Source organism: Ischnura elegans, chromosome 6 (assembly GCF_921293095.1).
Source record: "Ischnura elegans chromosome 6, ioIscEleg1.1, whole genome shotgun sequence".
Lineage (NCBI taxonomy): Eukaryota > Metazoa > Arthropoda > Insecta > Odonata > Coenagrionidae > Ischnura > Ischnura elegans.
The window spans coordinates 46,416,170-46,442,007 of record NC_060251.1 but is presented as its reverse complement, the minus strand read 5'-3'; the positions used below and the strand labels follow the sequence as shown (position 1 = coordinate 46,442,007).

The following is a 25,838-nucleotide window of genomic DNA, read 5'->3' as shown; positions in this document are numbered from 1 at the left end:
CGATGATGGATAATTTACAGAGACTGCCTTATTCCTTCTTCTTTGCTTTGCAGAGGGTAGATCAAGTACAATTCTCCGTTCTTTAAATGCGAAGTTTAGTCGTAGTCACTCTGGCGCCTATCGTTAAGAAAAAGCTCATGCCGACACTGGGTTCCTCTCCACCCACCAATACTGCCCATGCGTCGTAAGTGGCCTCAGCTGTCGGTCGCTTCATCAGAAGGTCTTACTATCTTCTCTCTGATGGGTTGCGTTCACGTTAAAAAACATTTTCTCATTGTCAATCTTTCTGGTTGCTTTCGGGAAATGTTGAGTAGGTAGCATTTTCTATTCGACGTTTCACTCTTCCAACTGGGAGCGTTTCAAAGAGAATGAAAAAATAACGTTTCTCATTCTCTTGAAAACGCTCCCAGTAGGAGGAGTGAAATGTCGAATAGAAAATGTTACCTACACCGCATTTCCCGAAAGCAACCAGTAAGATTGATAAAAGAAACTGCGAAAATCTTCAGGCAAGTATTTTCTCATTGTGTTTCGATTTTCGATTTAAAGAGAGCGACTCTAAACAGTAATCACGGTGAATGAATCCAAAAGTTGATTTTGATTGGTGAAGCTACAGTTCACCGAAGAGTAGGTCTCTGGCCAGTGAATATCACTCAATTTCTCGGCGGGAGGGGGTCTATTCCAATCCTTTGCCTACCTCACGTTTCATCGATTTTAGTTTGAGAGTACCTGAGGGATTCACATAGGATTTAAACACTAGACCCTTAGTTATAAGGCCCAATACCACACGCAAGGTTGCCACTCAGTCACAAATATATCAAATAACTATCGACTGCAGTAAATCAAAATGTTTAATATTTACAGACTGTCCCACAGGTCGTGTGTCATTTTTGACCTATAATTTTATTAACTTTGGATCAAGTAATATTCATGAAAATTGGCATACTTATGGGGAAAAGTCCTATATTTTGTTGAATGTTATCAAAGTTTAACAATTTTGACCTTTTGACCTCACAATGCGTTTCCAACCCAAAAATTTGAATTTGGCTTATGGGGTTTCAATGTTAAAAAAATCGAGGTAGAAAAAGTCTGAATTTCATAGAAATTCTTAGGTTTTCGGGCACGGGAAAACCGAAAATAACATTTTATTTACGAAAATTCAACCGTTGATTCAGCAAGATCACAGTCATATTCAGTCAAGGTCATAAGGGTGGCAAAAACCATAGCATACCAACAAAGGTATCGATCCATGGGCTTCGAAGTGTGCCCAAGTCAATGGCATTGTCCTCAAACCAGTATTATCTACTAATTCACCTCCAGGTTAGCATAGAAGTCAAAGGTCGAAGAGGTTAATGTCGGGCCATCGTAACAACCAACGTGTCAAACCATAGGTTTCCAGGAGTGTCAAAGTCGGCTTTGCAGTTAATAGATCCGAATTGTTAATTTTTTGACCTCAGAAGGTCATATTGAGGTCATAGAGTTAAACATGGGGTCATCATGACAACCAAGGTGTCGAGCCATAGGCTTTAAAGGGTGCCCAAGTCATTTTTTGCAGTTCATGGCCCCATAATGATCATTTTATTTACCATAATGTTGACTGTAATGGTATACGGCAAGTAGCAATGGTGAAAGAAATAAAAAACAGAAGGTATGGGCATGGAATGTTTTTGTAATTCGTAGTTGAATATCATTGACTTAGTATATTTACTCAAACCTCTTGCACGTAAATTATCTACGCCCGTCAAATCTTTAATGTTCTTTAAGTGCCTTTTTTCGTGTTTTTGAGTAACCCGCGGGTAGATATTTTTCTATTATGCACCATCTGCTTTATACAGTGTTTGATTCAAGGGGAATTAAGGGATCGTTTTTTTTGGGCGTTCATTGAGTGTAGTCTCCTTTATAACGTCTCCTCAATTTAAAAGCTAAGTTAAAAATATTTCTAAATCGTTCATCATTTCTCATTTACAGTATTTATCTACTTGCAATGTCGCGACCCTTTTTTATTTGAGTGGCCTCCATTCGCTTGAATATTATTTTCATTTCTAAGTTTGTAAGCGAAGTCTTTTGCATCTCATCCTCACTGTTCCAAAATCAAATGTAAGGCATAAATTTGTGAAATGGCCCTCAGCCCACAGTTTTTATTCTAACCGACCGAACAAACATTTAAAAAATTGCAAACTTCAATACGAACCTCAACAAAACTAAGATCGTCCAAAAAGAAAGTACCTAAATTATACTTAGACACACCGATGCACCAAAAAATATCGCCGAATCTATTTTTATTCACCTCATTGGTTTACTGAATTTGGGAACGAAATATGGTTTATGGCTTTGCGAAGAAGCTTAAAATTTGAATGGTTTACAATGCACTCTGTTTTTATTGAAACTTTTTCCATATCCTTAGGAAAAGCGTGTTGAAAATTTTCCTAAATTTTATTTGGAGCATCTAGTCTCACTGTACGCAATTTAACCAATATTTTGTGTCAAATTTGCATACATTTTTGACATGCTAGCACAAAAGCTGAAAATTTTAATTGAAGTTATTGGGATTTACAGTATTCAATGTCTGAAGGTGTAAAAATAATGTATAATAATAACAAAGTTTATCCTAATATCGCTTCATGAAAACTAGAACTAAGAATGTCGATTCTTTTAACTACTGAGGCATTCTATCAATTACGCATACGTGTGAATGCAGCGGAGATCACATGCTAGTATGATCATTAAAATGTATTATTTAAAGAAGTCGAGTTACCTGTTAATTTACCTAAGATTGGAGGTTATCAGCGAGTAACTTTACTTCATTATACGCAATTCCATCGCTTATATCTTCTCTCTAGATGATTCTATCTCACAGTTAATTGAGACTTCCTATTTCGTGGTAAGTCCGAAAAACCGTTTATCTCATATCCCCAAAAACATATGAATGCATTCAATTAATCAATATTTTCCAAATACTCGACCACAAAAACAATTCATCCACGCACACATATCCTCTGATGAGATTTAAATAGCGGAAGACCTAAGTGCTTTTAGAATTCACTGCTTGGCTGTGTGAATATTACATTTTTTTCAAGCAATGAATGCATCGAAAATAAATGTAACGAGCCGAACTAAAAATTTACGATCGGTTTGGCAAAAGAACGACCGAACCACGGGAACGAGGAAAAAAAAGAGTTAAGCCTTGGGAATACTGAGGTTGGTCGCGATACACGTTGGTGTATGTGAGTGTATAAGGTGGGCAGACCCACACACGTATAGGAGACGAATAGGGTTTCTCTCAGAGGGAGGGATGGAAGGGTGAATTCACGGCGAGTCAGGGGAGTGCACATACAAGGGGGTTCGTTGGAGGGAGGAGTGAGGGGAGGGAAGCGGGGCGGGGGAGGGTGAATCTCCGTCGGAGGGGTGGTAGGAAATCCACGCGTAGCCAGGCAGTTTGCCAGTCGACAGAGCCGGGTGAAGAGCAGCACCCCCATTCCCCGGCGCTCCCGAGGAGTAGGTCGCTACACCAGCGGGACCACCAGTCACTCGGACTTCCGTCTACCACCCCATATGACTGAGGCGTTCTCTAGCACCGAGGTCAAGGACTCTATTTAGACCTGCTCACTCCTACTTCACGCCGAGTCTGTTGGAAACAAAAGATAGTGGACATGACAAAACTCAACCACTTCTAGGATGCGCGCTCAACAGTCAAACTTTTTATGGACTTACCAACTCACGGTCTATAGTCTATAGTGATCTATTGGCGTCATAATAATCAATTGCGCTAACTCCGCGCGTTGAAAACATTGCCTCTATACATCGAGATCCGCTGCCGGCACACAGGTCTCCAACTCAGTGGTGGGCGTGGAAGTGTTCTCGCTAGACTGCCAAATCGAATCATCCATCCGCTACGACTGTTTAGAGAGACTCAGTCTCTGGATAGAGCGATACTCATGACACGTGCCAAGTGAGTTGGAGAACACCCATTTTGACTATTTGAAGGCAGTCAGTGTTTACTAAGACCATCGCTCTGCTCAGGGCCTCCGAAGATTGACCAGCAGAAGGAAGAGACCATTTTTCTCCGAGGGAATTTCTTCAGCAACCACTGCCTCTATTCCACAGATCTCGCAGCATAGATTCTTCTAACCCCCGGCGGAGACTTAGCCGTCCTCAACTCCTGCTACCGAAAGCCGGGGGCTTCTTGATGGCGGGGGCGGGGGCATGAGGGCCCGGCCCTGGGGGCGGCAAGGGAATCGGTGGCGGCCGCCCCCCGCCGCCAGACGCTGAGCCGCTCGGCCGTGGTGCGTGAGGACGGGGCGATGCGACATGAGGGCTCCACGCGGCCTGGGTGCCGCGCCCGCGTGGACACTGGTCACCGCTGCCGCACTCCTGGCCGCCGCAACCGCGGTAACAGCCCTGCCGCCCGTCATCAAGATAGGTGGGTGGACTCTGTCCCTCTTCAACATATCTACGGCCCCTTTGTTTTCGCGATTTTCCTTAATGGTAACGTGACCCGGGGGTAGTTTTGCTTCATAATATCGCTCTGATGCTTAAAGATTAGCACAAAAGGTAAAGATTATGTAAGCAGTTGAGTGTTAATTTGTATAAATAGATGTATATAATAGGGATTACCTGATGGAATATCTACAAATCATCCTCAATGCTCTGCACCGCTAATTGAAGGGATTGATTTGTTTATAATCGTTTATATATTTTTTAATTGAATCGTTTTAAGAAAACGATTCAATCAAAAAAATATCTTAACGGTTAATAGAATTTCTCCCGTGTTTTTTTTTCACGTGCATTTATTTTGTTAAAAACACTGGAAAATTTTGACTCCATATACTCTGAATATTTTAACTTACAGAGTATACCCCAAATACTCTGTAAGGCTTTCATAGGCTATACTTTACCTAAAAGACTAAATAAGAGCGGTCGAGGGGCTGTGATGCATCCTTTTAATGTGCTGCCGGGCACTATAGGACTGTAGTTTTAAAGCAACTGCAAAACAACCTTCTCACATGTTTTACTTTTTGGCTTAGTAATTGTATATTTATGAGTAATTTTACAGGTATTTATTGATGTACTTTTCACTTTCGAAGGCCGATGCATTAATAATCCTTAGCGGCAAGTCGAGGTATTATACATTTTTTATGATAGCGATTAATTCGTTGAATAAACGCGATGACTTTATATCACTATGGTCCTCGCCATCGCACCAACCTATTGTTATGCCTTCGGCTTATGTGAGTTTCTTTGGATCGCGTGTTTTATGATGTGTTCTAGTCCTCTTGGTATGTCGCTGCTACAAAATTTCCTTTTTAATCAATATCAAAGATCATTTTCTTTTTACATTGCACAAATGTCCAAGAAAAGAAGTTTCATGTGTTAAGTGTCGCCTTACAAATATATGCCATTTTATTTGCGGGGATAGGATTAGCGCGGTGTCTAGTGTTAGCTTCTCATTTTTTGGTCCGGATTCCCATCCCAGGTGGCGAAGATTTTTTGAGTAGTCTGTGGAGAATATATCAAGCGCAGCACTGCACTTGTCGGATGGGAAGTGAGGCCGTGGTCCTCTTTTCTATTAGAGCTAGCTAATGCCGACGCCGGGTTTCTCTCCGCCCTTCCTTCCGTACCCTTTCCTCATGTCGACTTTGCAATGTCCTTAGGTATTGGTTATCTCCTCCAAATACCATACTTCACTGTGTTTAATTCTACTGTAGGCGATAAAAAGTTCATTATCTCTGACAAATAAAAATTTACGTCCAGATTACTAAGGTATTCTCAAATTGGCAATATTATGTTTATCTTCCTCATCCTTATCTCAATTTCTCATTCGATTTACGTAATGTACATGAATGAAATATAACCATGGACTCAATTTCAATTATTGATTGCTAATTAGCAAAATAATTTCTACGCTACCGCAACTATCACATTATTAAGATTTTTAATTAACGTCCAGAAATTTGCAGTATTCAATTATCGTCCTCCATTCATTAATTCCTTCCTTCTAAGTAGTCTTCCATAGGTAAATTAGTCACTAAGTTTTCAATAAAATATCACCTGTATTCCTGTGAGGTGGAGATGGTTTTAATGATTGGTTTTCAGACGATTCTGTATAACACTAATAATGTTTTACAAAATTAAGTTTCTTTTAAGTAAAACTTTTTGCAACACACGTTTTACCTGCCTGTATTGATATTTCAAAAAGATATGCTTTGTACAGAATATGGGCCAAACGAGATGCAAAATTGCATAGTAATTTTCAACTGTTTTAGGTTATTACCCATTGATTCATTCCTATCTCCCGTCATTCTTGTTTTCGTAATATTTATAGCCTTAAATAAACAATAATGGATTTGAAATGGGTCGTAATAGTATTGCACATAGTTTTCTTATACATTTATGTGGGTATTTTGGAAATATTAGTCGGCCCCTCTCAGATGATGAAATGATAGCTTTTTGCAAACCTGACCCACTGGTTTTTTCTGTTTCCAAATATCGCGCTAACGCTTAAAGATTAGAAAAAAGTATAAGATAATGTAAGCAGTTGAGTTTTCACTACTTTCAATAGAGAGAAGTCTTAGCTGAGTGGGGAGTATACAAACCATGATTGAGGGGAAGAATATAGAATAAGCGAAGAAGAAAAATAATATTATTTATAATCCATGGGAATAATTAGCCATACTTGTCATTGAAGTTCAACGTGGATTGAGGGACACACCGGAGTGATTCACAAACAGGTATTTTTTACGTTACCACATCATTAGAATACATCTATAAAATGATTTTACTGGGTCAAATTTTATTTACAGCTTTAACCAAGTTTTTTCTATGAAACAATTCTTCATACTCATCAAGTTCTCCCCTACCAATCTATTCAATATAAGAGTACCCTTGTGTAGTATGATGGAGGTCATTCTACAAAGTGGAAGCATCTAACGTAAAAATCACCTTTTCATTGGATGCTTTTGGCAGTATTCTTAGGCTAGGAGGCCCAAGGAGACTGAATAGCACTCTTTTAGATGACTGGAGCTGACCGATCCTGCCTTCTTCCCACTAAGATGAAAATCATGAATTTCAGCGTTATGCTCTAGTTAATTATCAACGTCGTGGTAAAAATTTTCTTTTCGATTGCTGTTTTGTTATTATTTATTATCATTGTTTGCAAAATGAACTATAACATCCTTTTTTTTCTGCAAAGGATTTTTTTCTGTTAACATTGGTTCATGGGACCAGGGTTGCCTCGATTATTTGATTTGTCACTTCTAACATGCAGGCAATATTTCCTTGTTCATCACTTATTTATTCTAATCCATAGAGGTCCATCACCGTTTACTTTTTATTATCCTTAATCTTGGTAAATTTCCGTATTTGCTTTCTTCGGAATCAAAAATAATTCTTAGAAACCGTTATTAGTTTTCACCACATTAGTCTTTAAATATGAGCTCTAAAAGGAGAATTCAGCTTATGCGTAACAAGTCATATGTCAAAATCATTTCCGTATGCCACTGCGATAATAGTAATAACATTCTGTATTTATTTTGGAATTGCATGTTGAGTTATTATATTTATTTATTACGTTCAGTACTCATTATAACATTGAGAGATTTTGTAAAAAAATGTCTACCCTATGTAGACGTAATCTTGCTATAATATTTATTGTATCGGAGTTTTAAATTACAAAAAATAAAGAATTAAAAATATTTAAGATACAGGGTTCAATAACCTTAAAGATCAGGAAAATCTGGAATAATCCTATTTTACATCCTTTAGAAAATCTCAGGAAATTTTGAGAGTGTGGTGGAGAGTAATTCCTCATCAACTCGAACTGGATATAAAATTTTTTTGGTCAAACGTTTATGGCAATTAATGTAAACGCAAATGTGTATATCGATGGCTAGGTTCTAACAATACGTATCTCAAAATTTTCCCGGTTTGAGACAGGTATCTTAAACAAAGTGTAATGACATAAAAAATTAAATTCTAGCAAAAAAACAAATTTGTTTGCAAATCTAAGCTTCTTTTTCAGTTTTATAAATTTTTGGTTTTTAATTTCTGTGTACGATTAAAAATATAAATCGTTTCTTTTACTCTTCTGTAAAGTTGCTATTTTTTAAATACATGTTGTTGGAACTTAGCCATCGATATGCATGTTTCTCTATAAGCCTAATTTACTCGTATTGAGCTCGGATGCACACCGAAATTATTATGGTTGGCCTACACTTTAAAGCTAGATTTTCAGGTGAGGTGGTTGTATTTCAACGTATTTTACTATTTTGCTAGATGGATGACCTTGCGTGTTTAAATATTTTAATGGCAAATTCTGCCTATTATTATACTCAAATGTACATTCTATGCTTATTACAATGTGTATTTAGCCTCATAATTTTTATGTCAACTAACTAATGGATGCGCGTATTTCTTGAAGCTCATTTCTGAACGCTGCGACAAATATGAAGCTTTTAGTGGACGGTAAACAATCCGTAAGTGCTTTGAAAGAAGTAATTTCTCTTGAGCCCAAAAAATAACAGCGTTTTAGCGTGCAAATATTACTGCTCATCTTCCTTGATCCGTTGTAAGACACGTTAATGGAATTTTCTGATTCGAGAGTCCTGCATTTTTGGAAAGGAGCGGGAATAAGAAATGGCATTTCCTAGATGCATTCAGATACTTTGGATTTGGGGGGAGGGGCGAGAAAGCTATTTCAATCCACACTCCGACTTCATAAGTCGATTTATTTATTGCTCTCTTGTTGTGATGCATCTTCGCGAACTCGGAAATAGGACATTATTTTGGATGGGTGCCGGTCTTGGCAATGCTGGATGAATAACTATGCAATGCCTTGCCGAATCGAAGACAAATCCGTCTTACGAAAGCGCCTAGTCTTGATTCACTATTTTGTCATTTCATTGCTGGATGTCTGACTTGCATTGATGAGTAGATTGCAATTTATCATTTGTTTTGAAAATTTCATTTCACCAAAGTCATCATATTTTACGCTGAAGATTGATTTTACAGAGCTCTTCATTCATTTCTTCTATGATCTTCTGCAGGCTCTGGAAACCTTTGAGCTGTTTTCTTAAGCGACTTTGAATCGCCAATGCGGAACCACGTTCTAAATAACTCTTTTCCTTCCATATAAATATAGACCAACTTGTTGAAGGTAATAGTAGGATAATATCAACCCATTTATGCCGAAGGTTTAAAAAATGTGAATTTTACCGTGATTTTTACATATTGTAGATAAAAATACGTATGAAAACAATATCCGAAAGAAAATACAATGTATTTCTTGCCAATCAGTAATTACGAGGTGTTCCAAAATGGAACACTATGCAAATCCACTACTATGACGTACTCACTGATAACATGCAAAAGATTTGATTAAGAGTTTTATTAAATCACTATTAAGAATGATAACCAGGTAAACACTTAACATGTAAGGATGAATTGCAATTTTAACATTGAAAAGTGGTATTTTTGTCACATTGGACACAGTGAGTTTGCTTTCCCTGCTTTACATTCTAATGATTCATGCCGTCATGACGTGAGTAAAAGTTACGCTTCATAGATGGTCTCCCTTTCTTATCAGGCTCAGCAGTATGACAATATGTCTCTATATAGTGACAGGCCGCACGGCGACAAATATTAAGAAAATTCATTGGCTTCACATCGTTTATTTTATGCAATTGTCAAGCATTTTGTGAAGCCATCTCAAAGCAGAATAACCGGAGGGTTCGAGTACCATCTCTTTCCACAGATTGATGCTTGACACTTGTCAATAATTTCATCAGCTTGGTCCACTCCTCCCATATACTGATTACTCCCATATACTTTGATTAAAATTTTGGCTGAGTAACTTGTATCTTTTTTTTCTGCTTTTGAGAATAACGACTGACTGTTGCAAAGGATTGACACCGGCACCGGAAGATGCAGCAGTCACAACACTGTTATCATTCCATCTGCAAATAATATTGCCTTTTCCATCAATTAGGTAATCAAATGTGCCCGTATCTTTTTTATTTAGGGTAACATTCGATAGTAAAGGAGGCTTGTCTACGCGATCTTTTCTCGCTGTGCCTCTTGCTTGGTTGCCCATTGAGTGAAGTTTATCAAGGAGTGCAATGATTGTAAAAAAAGTTGTCGAACACAAAATGGTATTTACCAGGATGCTGCGTTGGGAGTGCCTCAGTCAATCGCAAAATAACTGAATCACCTATACCATATTATTGGTATTGAGTGTTCGAGTTTTTTCCTTGATAAGGTTAAAACCGTCAAAGATAGCACAGATGCGTTGGACCTTACAAAATTTTTTTGCAAAAACTGAATAGGCTTACCCCGAATGAACTGTTTGCACTCGTGACGACGGAAATAGGTAATCATGGCCTCATCATAGCTGAAGTATATTTCATTTGGTACAAATGTCATACATCTGTCATTCAGACGCTCAATTAGAGGTCGCAGCTTGGAAAACTTGTCTCTGAGGTTAAAGTTAGAATTGTCAGCAAAATGTAAATTTGAAAATATTGTTTCAAATCGGTCACGTCTCATTGCACCACTAACTAGAGAATTATGCGAATCCGTTCTTTGCTCCCAAAATATGTGTCGTCTCGGAACGGAGACGTAACCACCCAAGAAAATTATTCCCAAAAAACACTGACAGTCAGTTCAAAGTTCACTTCAATATCCTGAAAGAGTTCTAAATATTCTGTAGTGGTTTTCATTTTCGTGAATTGCTATTCTGAAACTCTACCTCCTACTGGCTGGGCAGTCAGATCGGCTTTCTTTCACTTGCGCAGAACTTCGGTTACCTTTTTTTCTTTGAGCAAGAAGAGGTTGAGGCAGAGCAGAAGCCGATGCACCGTAATTTTCAGTAGTATCATCATCCGATATCAGTTAAAGGTCAGCATGGTCAATGTTCTCGTCAAATGAACCATGAATGAGATGAGCAGGAGCGCGCAACAAGAACTGGGAAGATTATTAATTGTGCCATACCAAATTGCTTACTTGATTTAAAATTAAAGTAAATATTTCATTGCGCCTGAATACACGCATAATAGTAGTGGATTTGCCTAGTGTTCCAAAAATGGAACACTGTTAAATAAAAGCTTATAACTAAAACAAAATACGTTGCTTCAAGATTTTCTTCAGTAAGCACTATAGGCTAACTATTACTGAACATGCAGGGAAAAAATTACAACATTAGGGCGTAATGGCAAACAGTCATTAATTTAACATTATAGATGGTCTCAGAAAAATTGCTTTGAAAAAAAGACCGATATTACTGAACACACTGGCTGCGATATGTTGGCAAAACTGACTAAATATTTGCACCCCATCATACAATATGTTTTTATAATGAGGTACAGAAAGAAAAAAACTATAGAATATTGGTGCATAAGGAGTCGTAGTTATTAAATTAGAAAGTCGTGTCAGGTGTTCCAAAAATGGAACACTAGGCATAAATGGGTTAATTAGAAGGTAGGTGGGATAATAGTAATTATTTACATATTTCTATGAGATCACATTTCCGGGTTATGTGTACATAAGCAATATATATTGTGGTATAAATTACACGCTTTCATTAACTAATTACATTGGAACGCTATTACTCCTAATTGATTTCTCTCAAATTATTATAATTACTGTTGTTGGATGGTGCTTAGAAAGTGGATTTGACCCCTATTCTGCAGTTCAAAAACACGCGCATAATGTTGAATACATTTTTTCCAGCTAATTGTAAGGGGGGATATGGCCGGCGTTAACCTTCGACTATGTGGTGTTTTAACAGTGAAGGCCATCATTGCGAGCTGTTGATATAAATAACTATAGTTTGTTTTTCAGTTTATTAATTTTGTTCGAACTGTTTGAAAATACCAAATTTAACAAAGATAGAAAGAAAGAGCTTTAAGAAATTTTCGAGTATTTTACATTAATAGTGAAGGCCATTTCGGTGTTGGGGATCATGCATCTTTCTTCTTGCATCATTAATACAGGTCAAAATAGAAATATATCACATTCAATATTTAATTATTTTGAATTAAATTAAGCCATCAGGAGGACCGTCACATACTTACCGCGGTAAAATCAGTATGCGCTTTAAGTAGCATTGCCCTTAGTTGAAAGTAACATTGTTTATTGATTGAACATAATTTATCATGAAGTATAATACACGTCAAAAAACCTAAACAGGATTCCAGTGTAATTGTGATAACGCTACGCCATTAGATACCAAATTGTATTTCTATTGACCGTTATTTGGTTTATACATCAATTCGTGAATATTCATAATCGAGCAATAATTGTTATGATGATAATAGTAGTGTTTAGTGAGTGGAAATGACCCCTTCTCTACAGCCAAGGCTCACGCGCAAATGTTAATGTATTCATTCGACCAAGACCCCCGAGGTCGGGAGGCAAGCAACCTTCGACTACGCAGTTTAATAACGGCAATGACCATCAATTCGAGCGGTAAAGGTGCCTTTCGGAACACCTCGTGGAATGGATCCCCTTTACGCCCTCTATCGGCGGCGAAATCTGCGCCAGTAGTCGGCAGACGGCTCGACGATCGAGGGAAGGCTCCATTCCCTAGCAGGGTGTTCGCTACATACATGGGAGTGGGTGGCGCGAATCACTGACTATAGGTGAGTGCCTCGTGGCGTTTGAGAGGGCGCACTGGAATGCCATGGAGAGAGGCAAAAGAGGATCTTTCCCGCTGCTGCTCCACACTGTGGGGATGAGGAGGGTTGGCTGGGCGGGCGAAACTAACCCATTTCCAAGGCGGTCAATTCGACCTACTTCACCGGGGGACTTCGACCGCCGAGAGTCAAACAACACATCGCCGACATCTACCAGCGAGCCGGGCATAGACCAAGAGGACGAGGGTAGGGTGGGCAGTGCTGAGATGGGAACGGAGAGCAATTATTCCTCGAGTCTCTCACTCTCGAGTGTTTTAAATTTCTCGCTCTCAAACTCACACGTTCCTTCTTAGTTTTACCACTCCTAAATGCCCCCGTATTACTGTGTCAAATAATACCATCTGCTTTACTGGTCTTTCTGCTGACGGATTACTCTCTTTAAATTTTTACTGACATTTTGAAATTTATTTTTTAATTAATATTGAAAATTTTAGGATTTATTTATATAATACACCCTGTTGCTGTACCTGAAAAAATTTACCTCACTAAATCCAAAGATGATTTTTTTTAGAAGAAACCAAGTGTTAGTAAAGATCTACTGTATTTACTCTAATAATTTCAAGATAATAGCGTACATAGGAGCAATCCTTGATCAAAGAATTATAAGAAACGACCGTTAAAGAGGGAGGTTACAAAAACACTTAGACACAACTCCTTAGAGTTCACTTAGACTCTAAGGATTTATGTCTAAGTGTTTTTATAACCTCCCTCTTCTGAGCAAAATTCTGTTTTTATTAGCATTTTCATTCGATTATTTAATTTTCATGCCGTTTCAGTGGCATCTTCAATGTTTACAAAGTCATTTTGGCAGTACCGTATTTATCATCTCAAGCGTTTGATGCTTTGAGTCTACTGATGTGTGTGTAATCATAGAATAAGCATTTACTAACTTTGTGGTGTAACTGACCCATGCAGACCAGGGTGTCCAGTTCTTTCCTAGCGCTATCCATACTTATTTAAGGGCATAGGGTATATCAGAGACCGACAACCATATAATTTCCCATAATAAGCTTCACGTAATACTCTTAGATATTCAATGCATTTTTTACCTTTTTATAGTCATGCCCCGGGTTCATTCATTCGATTTTATGCCATCTCTATACGCCTCTCACCCATTAGGATCATACATATTCATAACGCGGAGCAATAGCTGAAAAATTAGACAAAAAAGTATTTCTTTTATCCAGAGTTCACAAGTGATATATATCGAAAACTTTTTTTTTACAGGTGCTTTAATTCAAACTGAGAAATGAGGAATAGAGAGGATGAAGTCTAATAATTATCTGTCGAATTTTATGTGAATTTTACCCTAATCATTGCTTACTTCCATTTTTATTAACACTGTACAATATGTATATGCATTCTTTCTCGTCACAATTGTTGCCATGGTATTTAGAGAGGTTTAATTTTTCTCTTTCTCTGCACATTCATAGATATACCACGAGTAGGGCAAACAGACGCTCTGATGTGCATGGTATATGTATAGTGGGTAGTTTTTTTTCTCTTGTAGGGTCGATAAATGCTGGCCAATTTGAACGAAAAAAGCTAACCTGGCGAAGGCTTGGTGATGTACTGGGAACACGCTTGAAGTTGATTCCATGCTTATGAGGGCTACACAGATCCCATTAGCCGTAGAGACGTCGACCTAAGGCCGCGTTGAAACGTTGGTGTTTAGTATTGGATTTCAACTCAATCCTTCCCTAGGATTCCCTCCTCACATCCCTTACTTCTGCATGGAAGCATTCGGGAATTTCACCCGGGATCACTCGTCCGAGATCTTGAGGCGAGCCGAAAGACAGGGTAGTTGGAGATGTGCGCACAGAAATTACCTTTGAACGCGATTTACGGTGATTTTCTAGTGCTATTCATAATAATTTTAGGAAAACATAAAGACTGGAAACTGTTTGATTACCTTAGACACTTTGAGATAACCAAGACATCCGGCTATTTGCCATTTGGTAGTCATGCCCCGTTTTTTATTCCGAGTCGTGGTTTTGCACTTTACACCGAAATTACTTTAGGAGGGTATTTAGGGTAATATTAATGCTATGGGTTGGAGCTGCTATAATTTTGTCATAGGCTCAATCACAAATGAAGGGTTCGGATTAACCCAATAATAAGAGACAATAATGACAGAAATAATATTAGAACAGTGCCAATCATCATTATTGGCCAAACTGAGCTGCCAACGCTATCTGTTGAGGAAAAATATGGACTATAAGCTCCAAATTATTATTTAATTTAACGTTTTTTTAAATATATAGGCTTAATACTTATGCGTTTAAAATGGCTGCTAAATAGTTAAAAAATATTTACTGACCAAACTTTAAAATGTGAATAACTCAAAGCACTCTTTTAAACCGACCCCTTCAATTTTACAATATTATTGATTATGATGGATATGATAAAATAGTCCTGTATTTTTCCTATTGCTGACTTCTTTGAGTGAATGATTCTCTCAACACTTGTAAATTTATCGGACCTCTAATGACGTAAGAGGCTCGCGGAAAGTGGCTGGCAACTTTCACACAATTGTCGTTTTACACAGGGTAGCACAGTGTGGTACAGGGCGTGTGCACGAAGGCGCGGTAAAAATTGCGTAAAATATGCAAAGCGGTGAATTGTTAGATAGAATGCGTGGGATATCAAAATAGCCCCTGTTCTATCTCCCCTCATTCATTCGCCATAAGATAAATTTATGCAATTCTAACCTGCGCAATTCCGTATCCCTTGTATAACGACCTTTAGAGAAAATTTCTGCTTGGGGAATGTTTTTTTAGGTTTAATTTATCTTGCTCTTCCTTTCTCCAAGTCATTTTGATAGCTTAATTGCGACGTCGTGTCTGAATGAGCCAGCCCATTAAATTCTAATCAATCTGAAAAGATCATTTAAACTTGTAGTATGGCTAACATTCAATCCATTTAGATCTAGTGGGTAGATATTTTCTTTAATAGCGTTATGAGCAAATGTTTTCAATATAACCTAAGCTTCGTTGGACACTGCAATGATCTATAACTCAAAATGTATCTGTTAATTGCTCCTAATAATGCATTTTGGACTGTACTGGGGACAACCTTATTTCATTTTGTAATGCATCTTTTCTAAGACACTGAAAATGTGTATATTCATCGGGGCTGCTCTCAGTAAAAGTGGTTGGATTTATATTATATTAGTGACCTTTTTATTCTGATGTTCACCATAGTTTGCTATAACCCTTCTGGTAAAAATTTTAATTAATTCAGTATTTAAAACTTGCAGGCTTTGAATCACATAAGGCATTAAATCGTCTCGTACTAGTTAACGTGTAAACGATAATCCGACGTTTTTCTGTCTCCATATTCAGATGAAAAGCTGTTGGAAATTATTAATTCCCGAAGAGAAAAATGTACCTACTATGGAGAAGTTTTGCCACAAAAAATGCACGAGGATGTAATGCATTGTGATGCATTTATTTTTGTGGGGATGAGGCGGTTTTTGGTTCAGTGACCCTGTGGGAAATGTAAACGAAGCCAACAATTTTAATTATATTTATAGCATGCCATTTTTACATTATACTTTTCTTCTACATCTATTAAGTGTATACCAATAAACAACCAGTACTCTGAGTTTAAATCAAAGAGCAAAAGAGCAAAATCCGCCGTCCTTGACGCAAAGTTACTGGCTTGCTCGCCGGTATCCCTCCATTTGACTCATCATACTCGCTTTACGTATTTGATATGTAACATGATGTTTTGGTGGAAGAATTTGGACAAGTAAATTTTGTCGTATGTGTCTAGTCGAGACCAAATTGGCCTATCATTCTCACGGCATCACTCTGTTGGCTTTAAAATATTCAATTTTATGTGTACTTATCACTACATAAATAAATACGCGGTAATAAACATATCTTAGCACATAGTATTGAACAGTGTACATGAAAATTATTGATCTTGTTTTGATCATTTACCAACTATATTTTCTTAAATAATAAGTGATGTTATTAATTTTTAAATATTGAATGCTACTGCATATGACTTAATATTAATGCATTTCCATTATTAATTGCTTGTTACGAGGTTTAAGAAGACAGGAACGCCGCGCCGTCGGAAATCATTCTTTAAGAAAGTGAGAGATTGATAAGTTTTTTTTTCTTGGTGTTTATTATGAGTATAGTATTTTGACCATGCTCTCAATTAATTTACCAGATCGATATAATTTTAACCGCCCGGAGCATCGATTTTCAATTTTAGTTTGTATTATCATGTTTACGCCGGAACATATTCGAAGTATTCATCATTCAAACTCAAAAAACATTGTATGCATATCCAGGGGTAATCTTACTGTGTACCTAATGCTTCTGTTGGAACTGATTTTTTTTACTATTCATGCCCATCTTATTTTTATGAAGCGGAAGTTATGTGTATACTCTATGGCTGCAGATTGAGTGCGTTATTTTTACGATTAACTGTTGATGGAATTCCAAGGGAACTAAATTGCAGAAATTGGCGTCGTAAAGTTTCATATTAAAATATTTTTATCGTAAATTTATTTTTCGACAGCATAAATGTCATGCATGTTGTTTTTGAAGCTGCTATTGTAGCGTTTTTGCTCTGGTATTACCGAATGTAACGGAAACAAATTTCTCAAAATAGAAAGAGAAGCAGATTTTTGTGGAATTTGATACCTTGAATCTGAATAAGAAACAATTGAATAGGAGTGCTTTTTAGTTAGATATTTTTATAGGATTTCTGCGGTACGTTTTGGTAGCTACCAGCTTACTTTAAGAGGCCACTGAACATCTTTAGTAGTAAATTAAAGCTGTCAATTCCATTAAGCTTAGTTTTTAGTCAACCTTTTTCCTCTACGTATCCTAAATACGACCAATACATAACTTAATATTTTCCTGGCCACGTACCCTTTGTGAATATTCACGTGAATGCGACTAGGTCTGGGTTGAATTTATCTTCTCCAATTAAATCCATCCCTCGGGTTTACGTCCATGGTGAATGCTCTACCATGGTGCCCATCTATAATTTTTATGTCTTTCATAAAGAATTATTGAAGAATGTTAATAAGCAAAATGAAACTAGGTGAAGTGAATTTTTACGTACGCTGTATTTTTTGATATTTCAAAAAGATAACTATGCTCTAATTAACCATCTACATGTGTTCCAAGATATTTATGTATTAAATGTGTTTTTTTATCTTTTAGTTTTACCGACTCATGCAACCAGAAAAGATCGCCATTAGCTCTGGAACCGAATGTACACGCATTAAAAAATATCAATCAGCGCGTAGTTCAGGCTTACATAGTTTCCCTGCCATTTCTTGGCTTCTTCCGCGATGCTCTTCTCTGTGGTCAATTTACTTTTCTAGATGACTCGCTCTGATCTTTCTTGGCAGATCTCAACTCTCATTTATTCATCACTTAACGGATTTTTATCCAAGTTTCCTCCAATATCTTTACACTCGGCTTTTGCGGAGGAACTTCAATTAGTTGCATTTACCATTAACGGTCATTCCAACTCTCTATAACATTAATGCACGAAGGTCTTCGCCGCATCATTTTCATTCCTCGTGTGATGCGTTATCCTCGCTCTTGTCCAATGCTTTTGCCGTCAAGAACTTAAGCGTGTTTATTGGATGAACATCTAGGGTAAATTTTGGTGTCCTAAAGTACTTCGGACGTTAGAGGAGCACTTGAGGTAACGACATAGTGCTACCGCAGCGCAGATTCCAGGTTTTTGGGACGAAGTTCCGAGAGGATGTGGCATTACCTGGACCACGTTGAAAGAAGTTAGCGGCTAAGGTTACCGAAAATCTCAAATTTTCACTCTTTCCTTCCCAAGTTGTCCGTCGTGGAGGTTTTAGGGTCACATCGTCTTCGTAAAAACTTTCTTCTTTCCATCCTATTAGTGCGTCCGCAGTTTAATGGGACAGTTAAAGATGGGGAAGTGTTCGGCCCATCAGTTTTGCGCCAGTTAGCCGAGCAATTAAGGAAGAACGAGGGGAGATTCTTTGGTGACTCAGCGAGGAGCACCAAATTGGTAGGTGAAGGGCGGGTGCCGGGACTACCTCTTTGATCATTTTTGAAATTTCGAAAATTAGCTCCGATTACAGCTTTTCACGCTTAAAGGCTGTCATTTATGTCGCCTCTGCCACTTTTATCCACATCAGTTTGCGTATGAATCAATGAAATCTTCGTTTTTGAACAATATTGGACTATTAGTTGAATGAAAAAGGCAATATTTCCACAGGATTTATTATAAAACAATGCTTTTCGATTTTAAAGCGACATTATCATGTGTAACATTATTTGATCATGCTTTTGTAACAACGAAACGTGTCCTGTTCAAATAAACACTTGGGTTTTTGCAATTTTTAATTTAATTTTTTAAAGGATTTCCTGAATGCGAAGTGGCGCATCGTACTAGATAATACTGGACAGGTCATAGGTAGTCACGCACTCAAATAAATAATTCTTGCTTTTCGACCACCTGTTATTTTATAATTTTTATTTCATTATTTTCAATTGTTTAATCACTTGAATGTTTAATTTTCACCAAATTTCATTTTCATTTGTATATTTATTAGCGGAAGCCTTGTAAAATTATCCTTTAGCGATCCTGACCTGAATTTTCTGTTTTTTTTTTTTATGTATATTTGTAGTATAACATTCAGTCTACGTGTCTATTTTCTTCTTCCGTTCAACTTTGTTGTTTTCTAATTACATTGAGAATAATTTAATTAAGCTAATTTTCTTTCTAGCAGTTTTGAACTCATGCAAAGTTAGTCTTACATAAATAATTAAGGAATGATAATGATTCAAGTACGTAATGGAAGGAGTTAAGTTAACGATGATCAGACGACGGAAGAAATTAGCAGCGGTAATGAAATTGCCAAAGAACAGTTGTCTTTTACCGTTCTTCTAATCAAGAACTTCCGCCGAGAAATTGCCTTTTTGTGTGTTATACTTGATCTTTTCTTTATATCAGATTGCATTTTAATAAACTATTCCATTTATGTGCCCTTTCCCATCCCATCCCATCCATCATTAGAAATTTAGCTATTAAAATTTAGCATCACGTATCCACTCGGTGGCATTTGAATTCCTTCTCTGGAGTACCTGCATGCTATAAATTTGATCGGAACCTCTTCCACGGGTGTGTTTTGCGCATTCATGTACCCTCGGTGACCTACTTATGGCATTAATTTGTGCATTCACGCATGAGCCCACGCTGTGCGTAGATTTTCTGCTATTTAATCATGCAACTAGGTTAACTTTTAGTGATGAATTTTAGAAGGTATCGCAAAAAATTGTAATTGCATTCAACGTAATTGCAAATCTCGAATTATGTATTAGTTTTACGTTCTTACGAATAATTTCCTTGAGACCTGTGGCGATGTAGTAAATTGATCATGTGGACTATTACCATTTACGTTGGAAAATGAAGTAACTTGAATGTTTTTCAGCGAAAATTGCTATCCTAATCCAGAGTTGTGGAATGCACAAATAAGTTTTATGCATTAGCTTTTTTTTGGTACATGCATTTAAAGTCAATAGTAGGTATAGTAGCGTCGAAGTGGGCCGCAGGATCATACAATATGCGTGCAAATTATAAAAATTATTAATTTCAGCATATTAACTTAAAGATAGAAAATGTCAAATATTTACGCTTTTATTATCTCATTTCGTAATAAATATTTCTCCTTCTTTTTCTAATTGAGGATAAATTTTACTTTAAAACTTGTCTCCTGAAGGCACCAGCAATATTTTACAGGATGCAATCTCAATGTAGACGTTATCATGCTAATATCATATTTGCGAAATATTCTCAGAACTAGGAATACTATTCTTCACTCAAGTGAAGTTGAAATGAAATTTAAATATTATGCAAAATCTCACACTTAACTCAAATGAAAAGGTGAATTTTATGAGCGTGGGGATAAGCATTTTAGTCGTCACACGGGGTATACAGAAAAAATGCCGGTGAATTGAACACATTTTGTTAAATTTTGTATGTTAAAATAGTCTGGGGACGTAAAGTAAACCAGGTATACCAACAGATCATTAATTTTGAGGGAAAGGCAGTATTATGAGTGCTGAATGAAAGAAATGAACACATATAACTGTATATATATAGTGTGTGTGGGAGTGGAGAATTTGTTGCACACAGCAGTTGGCTGTAGGAAGAGTTCGCGAGGATAGCTGCGCTTTTGGCTTTTCCTCGAAAAAAGCACGTGGCGCGAAGGCTGTGTAAACACGTTGCTTGGGAAACGACGACGCTGGGTTAACTCATCCGCTGGAATGCATCGGATCGCTGTGGTCGCGGCGGCGTGAATGGATCGCATGGTCGAGTGTCGTTTGTTTGCCTTGTCTCCTCCTTCCTCCCCCTATACGCCTTCATGACGTTCGCGGAATGGCACCAGATTCATATGGTGTGAGGAAGCGAGACGGAATTTTGATGGGGTTGAAATGTGCTCGTTAGGTTTGCAAATAGTCTTTGCAATACACGTTTTAAAAGAAATCCCACGGTTTTTCTAAAAAAATAAAATTTTTACCCTGCGATACGAGCAAACCCCATTCACGACTAGGAATTCTCTATCTCTCGTGCTCGGAGGAAATAGATTCTGTTTTCGCCATTGTATTCACTCCGTGTTTCCTCGGTTTGGTGTAAAATTTCGTATTCCAGCGTCTAGTAGTGTGTAGCTATTTTTGACCCGCGCCTTGTTCTCATGAATATGCCATAGAGTCTTCGGAACTCGCTTTTTAAAAAATTCTAGAGTTTTGCTAAACATTATTCTTGCAAATAGAAGGAACTTCCATTCACAACGTCACATCATATGTCATTCTCTGTTTTATTCTATTTTAATTTACCAAGCTACCTTTGTGAGTGTTTAGAGATCGGATATATATTTTTTTTATTTCCACAATTTATCTACTCCCCGTTTCCCCAGTTTGACATTAATCCGAGACTTCCAGCGCCGTGTATGGTGTAGCTATTTTTAACCAAGACATACTTCTCACGAGTCTTCGGTATTCAGTCACTAAAAAACGCCGCTATTTTCTTAAAAGTATATATATTCTGAAATACTAGTAACTCCATTCCCTACGATACTATCTGGTAAACTATATTTTATTTCACAGACCGCCATTGCTAATTGATAACACCTCCAAAATAGATTGTTTTCCCTGCCGTATTTAATTCATATTTCCTCACATAGGGGTAATATCAAGGATTACTGCATTTAGAAGTGTGTTGGAATTCATGAAGTGACATAATCTCCTCTGCTCCCTTTATTGTAGTTTTTCCCTATAAGTTTGTATCTCGCAAATATGTTTTGTTTGCCCCATTTTCACCGTCATAAGTTAGTCGCAAAGCGAGGCTTCCCTTCTTTCAGGTGTGGGTTCTACAATGCCCTATAGTCCTATTCGTTTTTTTTATTTTCAAGTGTGACTCTTTCATATTTTTTCAGATTTTTTTTTCATTCATCATTTACTGAAATTTCTCGGCACACTTTCTCATAACCTTTTATCATATCACTAAGTTAGTTTTCAATTTTGCGTCTTTTTCCTTCATCTTCAAATGTCTTATATAATTAAAAGAGGTTTCGTTTTACTCCTGAAATTACTTTCTCAGCGTCCCAACCATTACATTAAGGCCTTAGTATTTGAATTTATTTGAATATATGAGTTCAGACCTTAGCATTATTCAAATACTTTAATTGGAGTAAGTATGGCATTGTTAATAGGGAGCGCTTCTTCTGGGTTTCGTCCGTCTTTATTCATTTTACGGGAATGGTAAATTTTCCTGTAAAATGGATAAACCCGGAAGATTCGCTGCTTACCATCATAATCTCCGCGGAAGCGTAATTGGTATGGAATTTGGAGGAGGTGACCGACAGCTAAGGTCATTTGCGCAATTTGAGGGAAGGATGGAGAGAAATCCGGCGTCGGAAGTAGCCTGCTCTTTAAGAAAAGCGCCAAAGGGAACACGGCTTAACGTCCCATCCGTCGGAATGATTGTTACGCTAGAAATTTACTTCTTCCAACACTCAAGCAGAGATCGGGCAATCTTTGAAAATTCTCTGCCGGGATTTGAACCCGAGGCCACAATTTGGGAAGCCAACACTATAACCACCACATCAACCCGATCCTCGGAAGCCTAATTTGGAGTTGTTACCCCGTTGCTTGATCTGCGCTCATTTGCCCTATAGTAAGCATGGTCGTTAATTTTTTCGTCATTACCATTCAAATTTCTCCTATACTAACTTTTTTTGGATGTAGCACCCCGATATATAGTTTAATAAATGCAGCACCAGGCTTCTGAGACGACGCGGGATTCAAATCCGTGACCATCGGTTTGATAGGCGAGGACTTATCCCCACCGCCACTGGGGCCAGCTATACTACATATGTTCGTGAGTGCTTCCGAGCTTCTGCATCATGGACCAAGACTGCAATGGCAAAATACTCGTAATAGTATAAGAAGCGAGATACGTATCAAAACACGTTAAAAAAAGTGATTATAATGAAGCAAAGTGTGTAAAAAAGCCATGTCACTCAAACAAATTATAAAATGGAGCAGAAAAAAACAATGAAAATTCCTGTAAGACTTGAAATAGCAACACTAAATAGTCGATAAATATGAAAGAAATTACAATACGAGTCGACATTGATTTTCTTACCAAAACAAGATGGAAAAGGCTCGGAGTGAATGTACACATGAGTAATTCTGGGATCAATTTTGTAAGTTATTTTGTTAATTCAGTAGCCTTATTATTGAATTAACTAAATATAAATATTAGCTAAATATAATTGAATATTAACCTTAATGAAATTTTTCCATCCTCAAGTTTGATTTTAAACTTTGGTTTTCAATGGGGTCGTCGGCTTTTGATCTCTTTGCTACCTCCTTTTGCGTTGTCATACATTTACGTGTTTATTTTGAGGGACGATGAACGTTCATTATGGGTCCTTTCCCAGTTCCCACGGCAAAACTGACGCGGCACTGAAACCTACGCGGCGCCCAGCAATGCATCTTTGTTTTTCTCTTTCCCCCCCGCAAGAGTTCCTGTTCCTGTTTGCTTTTTATGGGCCCGCTTGACTCCAATTCGGTCGCCAAAGGGAATCCGAGGGATGATGAACGAGAAAAAGATGGGAAAGAGGGTTTCGAAGGGGAAAATGTGGGACAGGGTGGAGTCAAACAGGAGTGTGATGGATCACTCGCCGATCATGGGGAGCAAATGGTGGCCTTCATTCATTCCCTTGAGAAAATAATATTTTCAGTCGATTCCACACTTAAGTCGCAGGTTTCGACAATTTAGCTTGTAATTATCAAGGTGCATACAGATATGAGCGGCAGCCATATGTTTTAATTGATCTTAGAGACGCGACCCCTACTGAAATGTAAGTTCACAAAGGTATTCACCCCTCCTGAAATTCTTCCTTATGCGAAAATAACAGCGAAAGAAACTAATCATCCGCCTCGAAGGGGATTCGAACCCGTAATTCAAACCCTCGATTTATGGTTATGTGCTTTAGCCAGTAAAGCTACCGAGACTTCATTCCTTTTTGGCGAAAATGTGTGGACTATACTGGACACCGTGGCTAGTCCCAGTATCTCCACCCTCAGTATAAAATTCCTCCCTCTTAGCTGAGGCACATTTGCTCTTAACTAAACCTCAGCAGAGGGCACTCATTTTTCTTCTATCCTTCCCTCTACCGTCTTTCAGAATGTCTTGAAGGTAGGCTCGTGACTGCGCGTTCTAACACAAGTAATTAACGCAAATTTATTTTTTTTTATTTTCACGGTCAAATAAGACATGTACAGAAGTAATAAATGATGGTACAGACGGTGTGTGTAGTTTTTAACCTTTCCAGTTGTTCGAGCAGACTTTATTGCGCCATTTTCGAATTACTACCGCGATTTGACTTCGTTTATAGACTTTAGTTAACTGATAACTCAAAAAGGAATCCAGATATGAGCGTATTTATTATTTTATCGCGATTCTTAATAACTTATGATCATTACATAATTTTCACCGAAACTAGGTATATATTTCATCGCTTTTAAGAATTAATCTTATGCTCAGACAAGAATCCCCATAAAAACCTGCATAAAACTGTGGATTTAAAAACTTAATGTCAAGAATGTACCTATAGAGCCGAAATCCTGTTTTTTTTGCGGATATCAGTGGGTGAAGTTCTATTGGGAAAGCATTTATTGAAAATTTCTTGGGAAGGACAGTTTTCGTCACTTGAACCAGCCAACTTACACTTTTCTGGCTACACACATTGTTATTGATTTTTGTTTTCCTTAAAAATTTTCCCTTAATTTCCATAGAAATAAACTCCTATGGACCAGAAATTGAATCACGGCCTTTGGCTTTACGGGTAACTGTGCAGAATTCTACGCTTTCCAGGTTCTATTATATCTATGGCAATTTTACCGAGTTTCACTGGGCAAGATGTGAGGCTCTCGCAGTCCAATTGATGTCAATATACCGCCGTTAGCGCAGCATGTTTAAAATATTCCTCATTTTATACAACATAATAAATATATTAAGTTCACCGGAGGATTTCTCCCGGTCACCAGGAAATCAATCTCGGTATTCAAAAGCTCGGTTTAAGATCTAGTGAAACCTCTGACTTACGGATACCTCTGACTTAAGAACAGTATGCAATTCACCAGCAGAAGGATATGCATTGGAATAAGGATGGAATCCCTAGTACACGTCATCTCCCTCTTACGGAGATGGACCATTTTTAGGCCACTTTTTCTATTTTACGGAAACCATCGCCTTGGGTTTTCTGACCAATATCTCAAAAAATTGAGAGGATTTTTAAGACTGTGTATTTCATTCTGTTAGCTAACTACATCATGATACTTGCGGGATAATATTAAGCTTAAAAAAGAGGTTCTCTTTAGTTCACCTCCAATTACGGACTCTCTTACGGACATATTTTCTAGGATGATTAGGATCCATAAATGTGAAGTTTCACTTTACAGGAGTACTTATTTATTTCATCTATCGAACCCCTTTTTTCTAGCTACCAACCGCATCATCGAGAAGGCTATGATTTGAATGCTAGAGGAAATGGGAATAGTACGATCTCTATGAGAGAACTGAAAGGTGGGAGGGGAATGAAATATGATAGTGGTGTGCGAGTCG

General features: G+C 37.7%; 1 protein-coding gene across 7 annotated transcripts in view; it reads left to right on the top strand.

The window, feature by feature from the left end:
- Nucleotides 1–3,453: 3,453 nt before the first annotated feature.
- LOC124160608 (glutamate receptor ionotropic, kainate 2-like) overlaps nt 3,454–25,838 on the top strand; it is a 491,042-nt gene continuing 468,657 nt past the window's right edge. For all 7 annotated transcript variants that reach the window (XM_046536495.1, XM_046536501.1, XM_046536497.1 and 4 more), the window contains exon 1: nt 3,454–4,417. In XM_046536495.1, the coding sequence (XP_046392451.1) occupies nt 4,306–4,417 (112 nt within the window). In that variant the 5' untranslated portion in view covers nt 3,454–4,305. The remainder of the gene's footprint in view (nt 4,418–25,838) is intronic.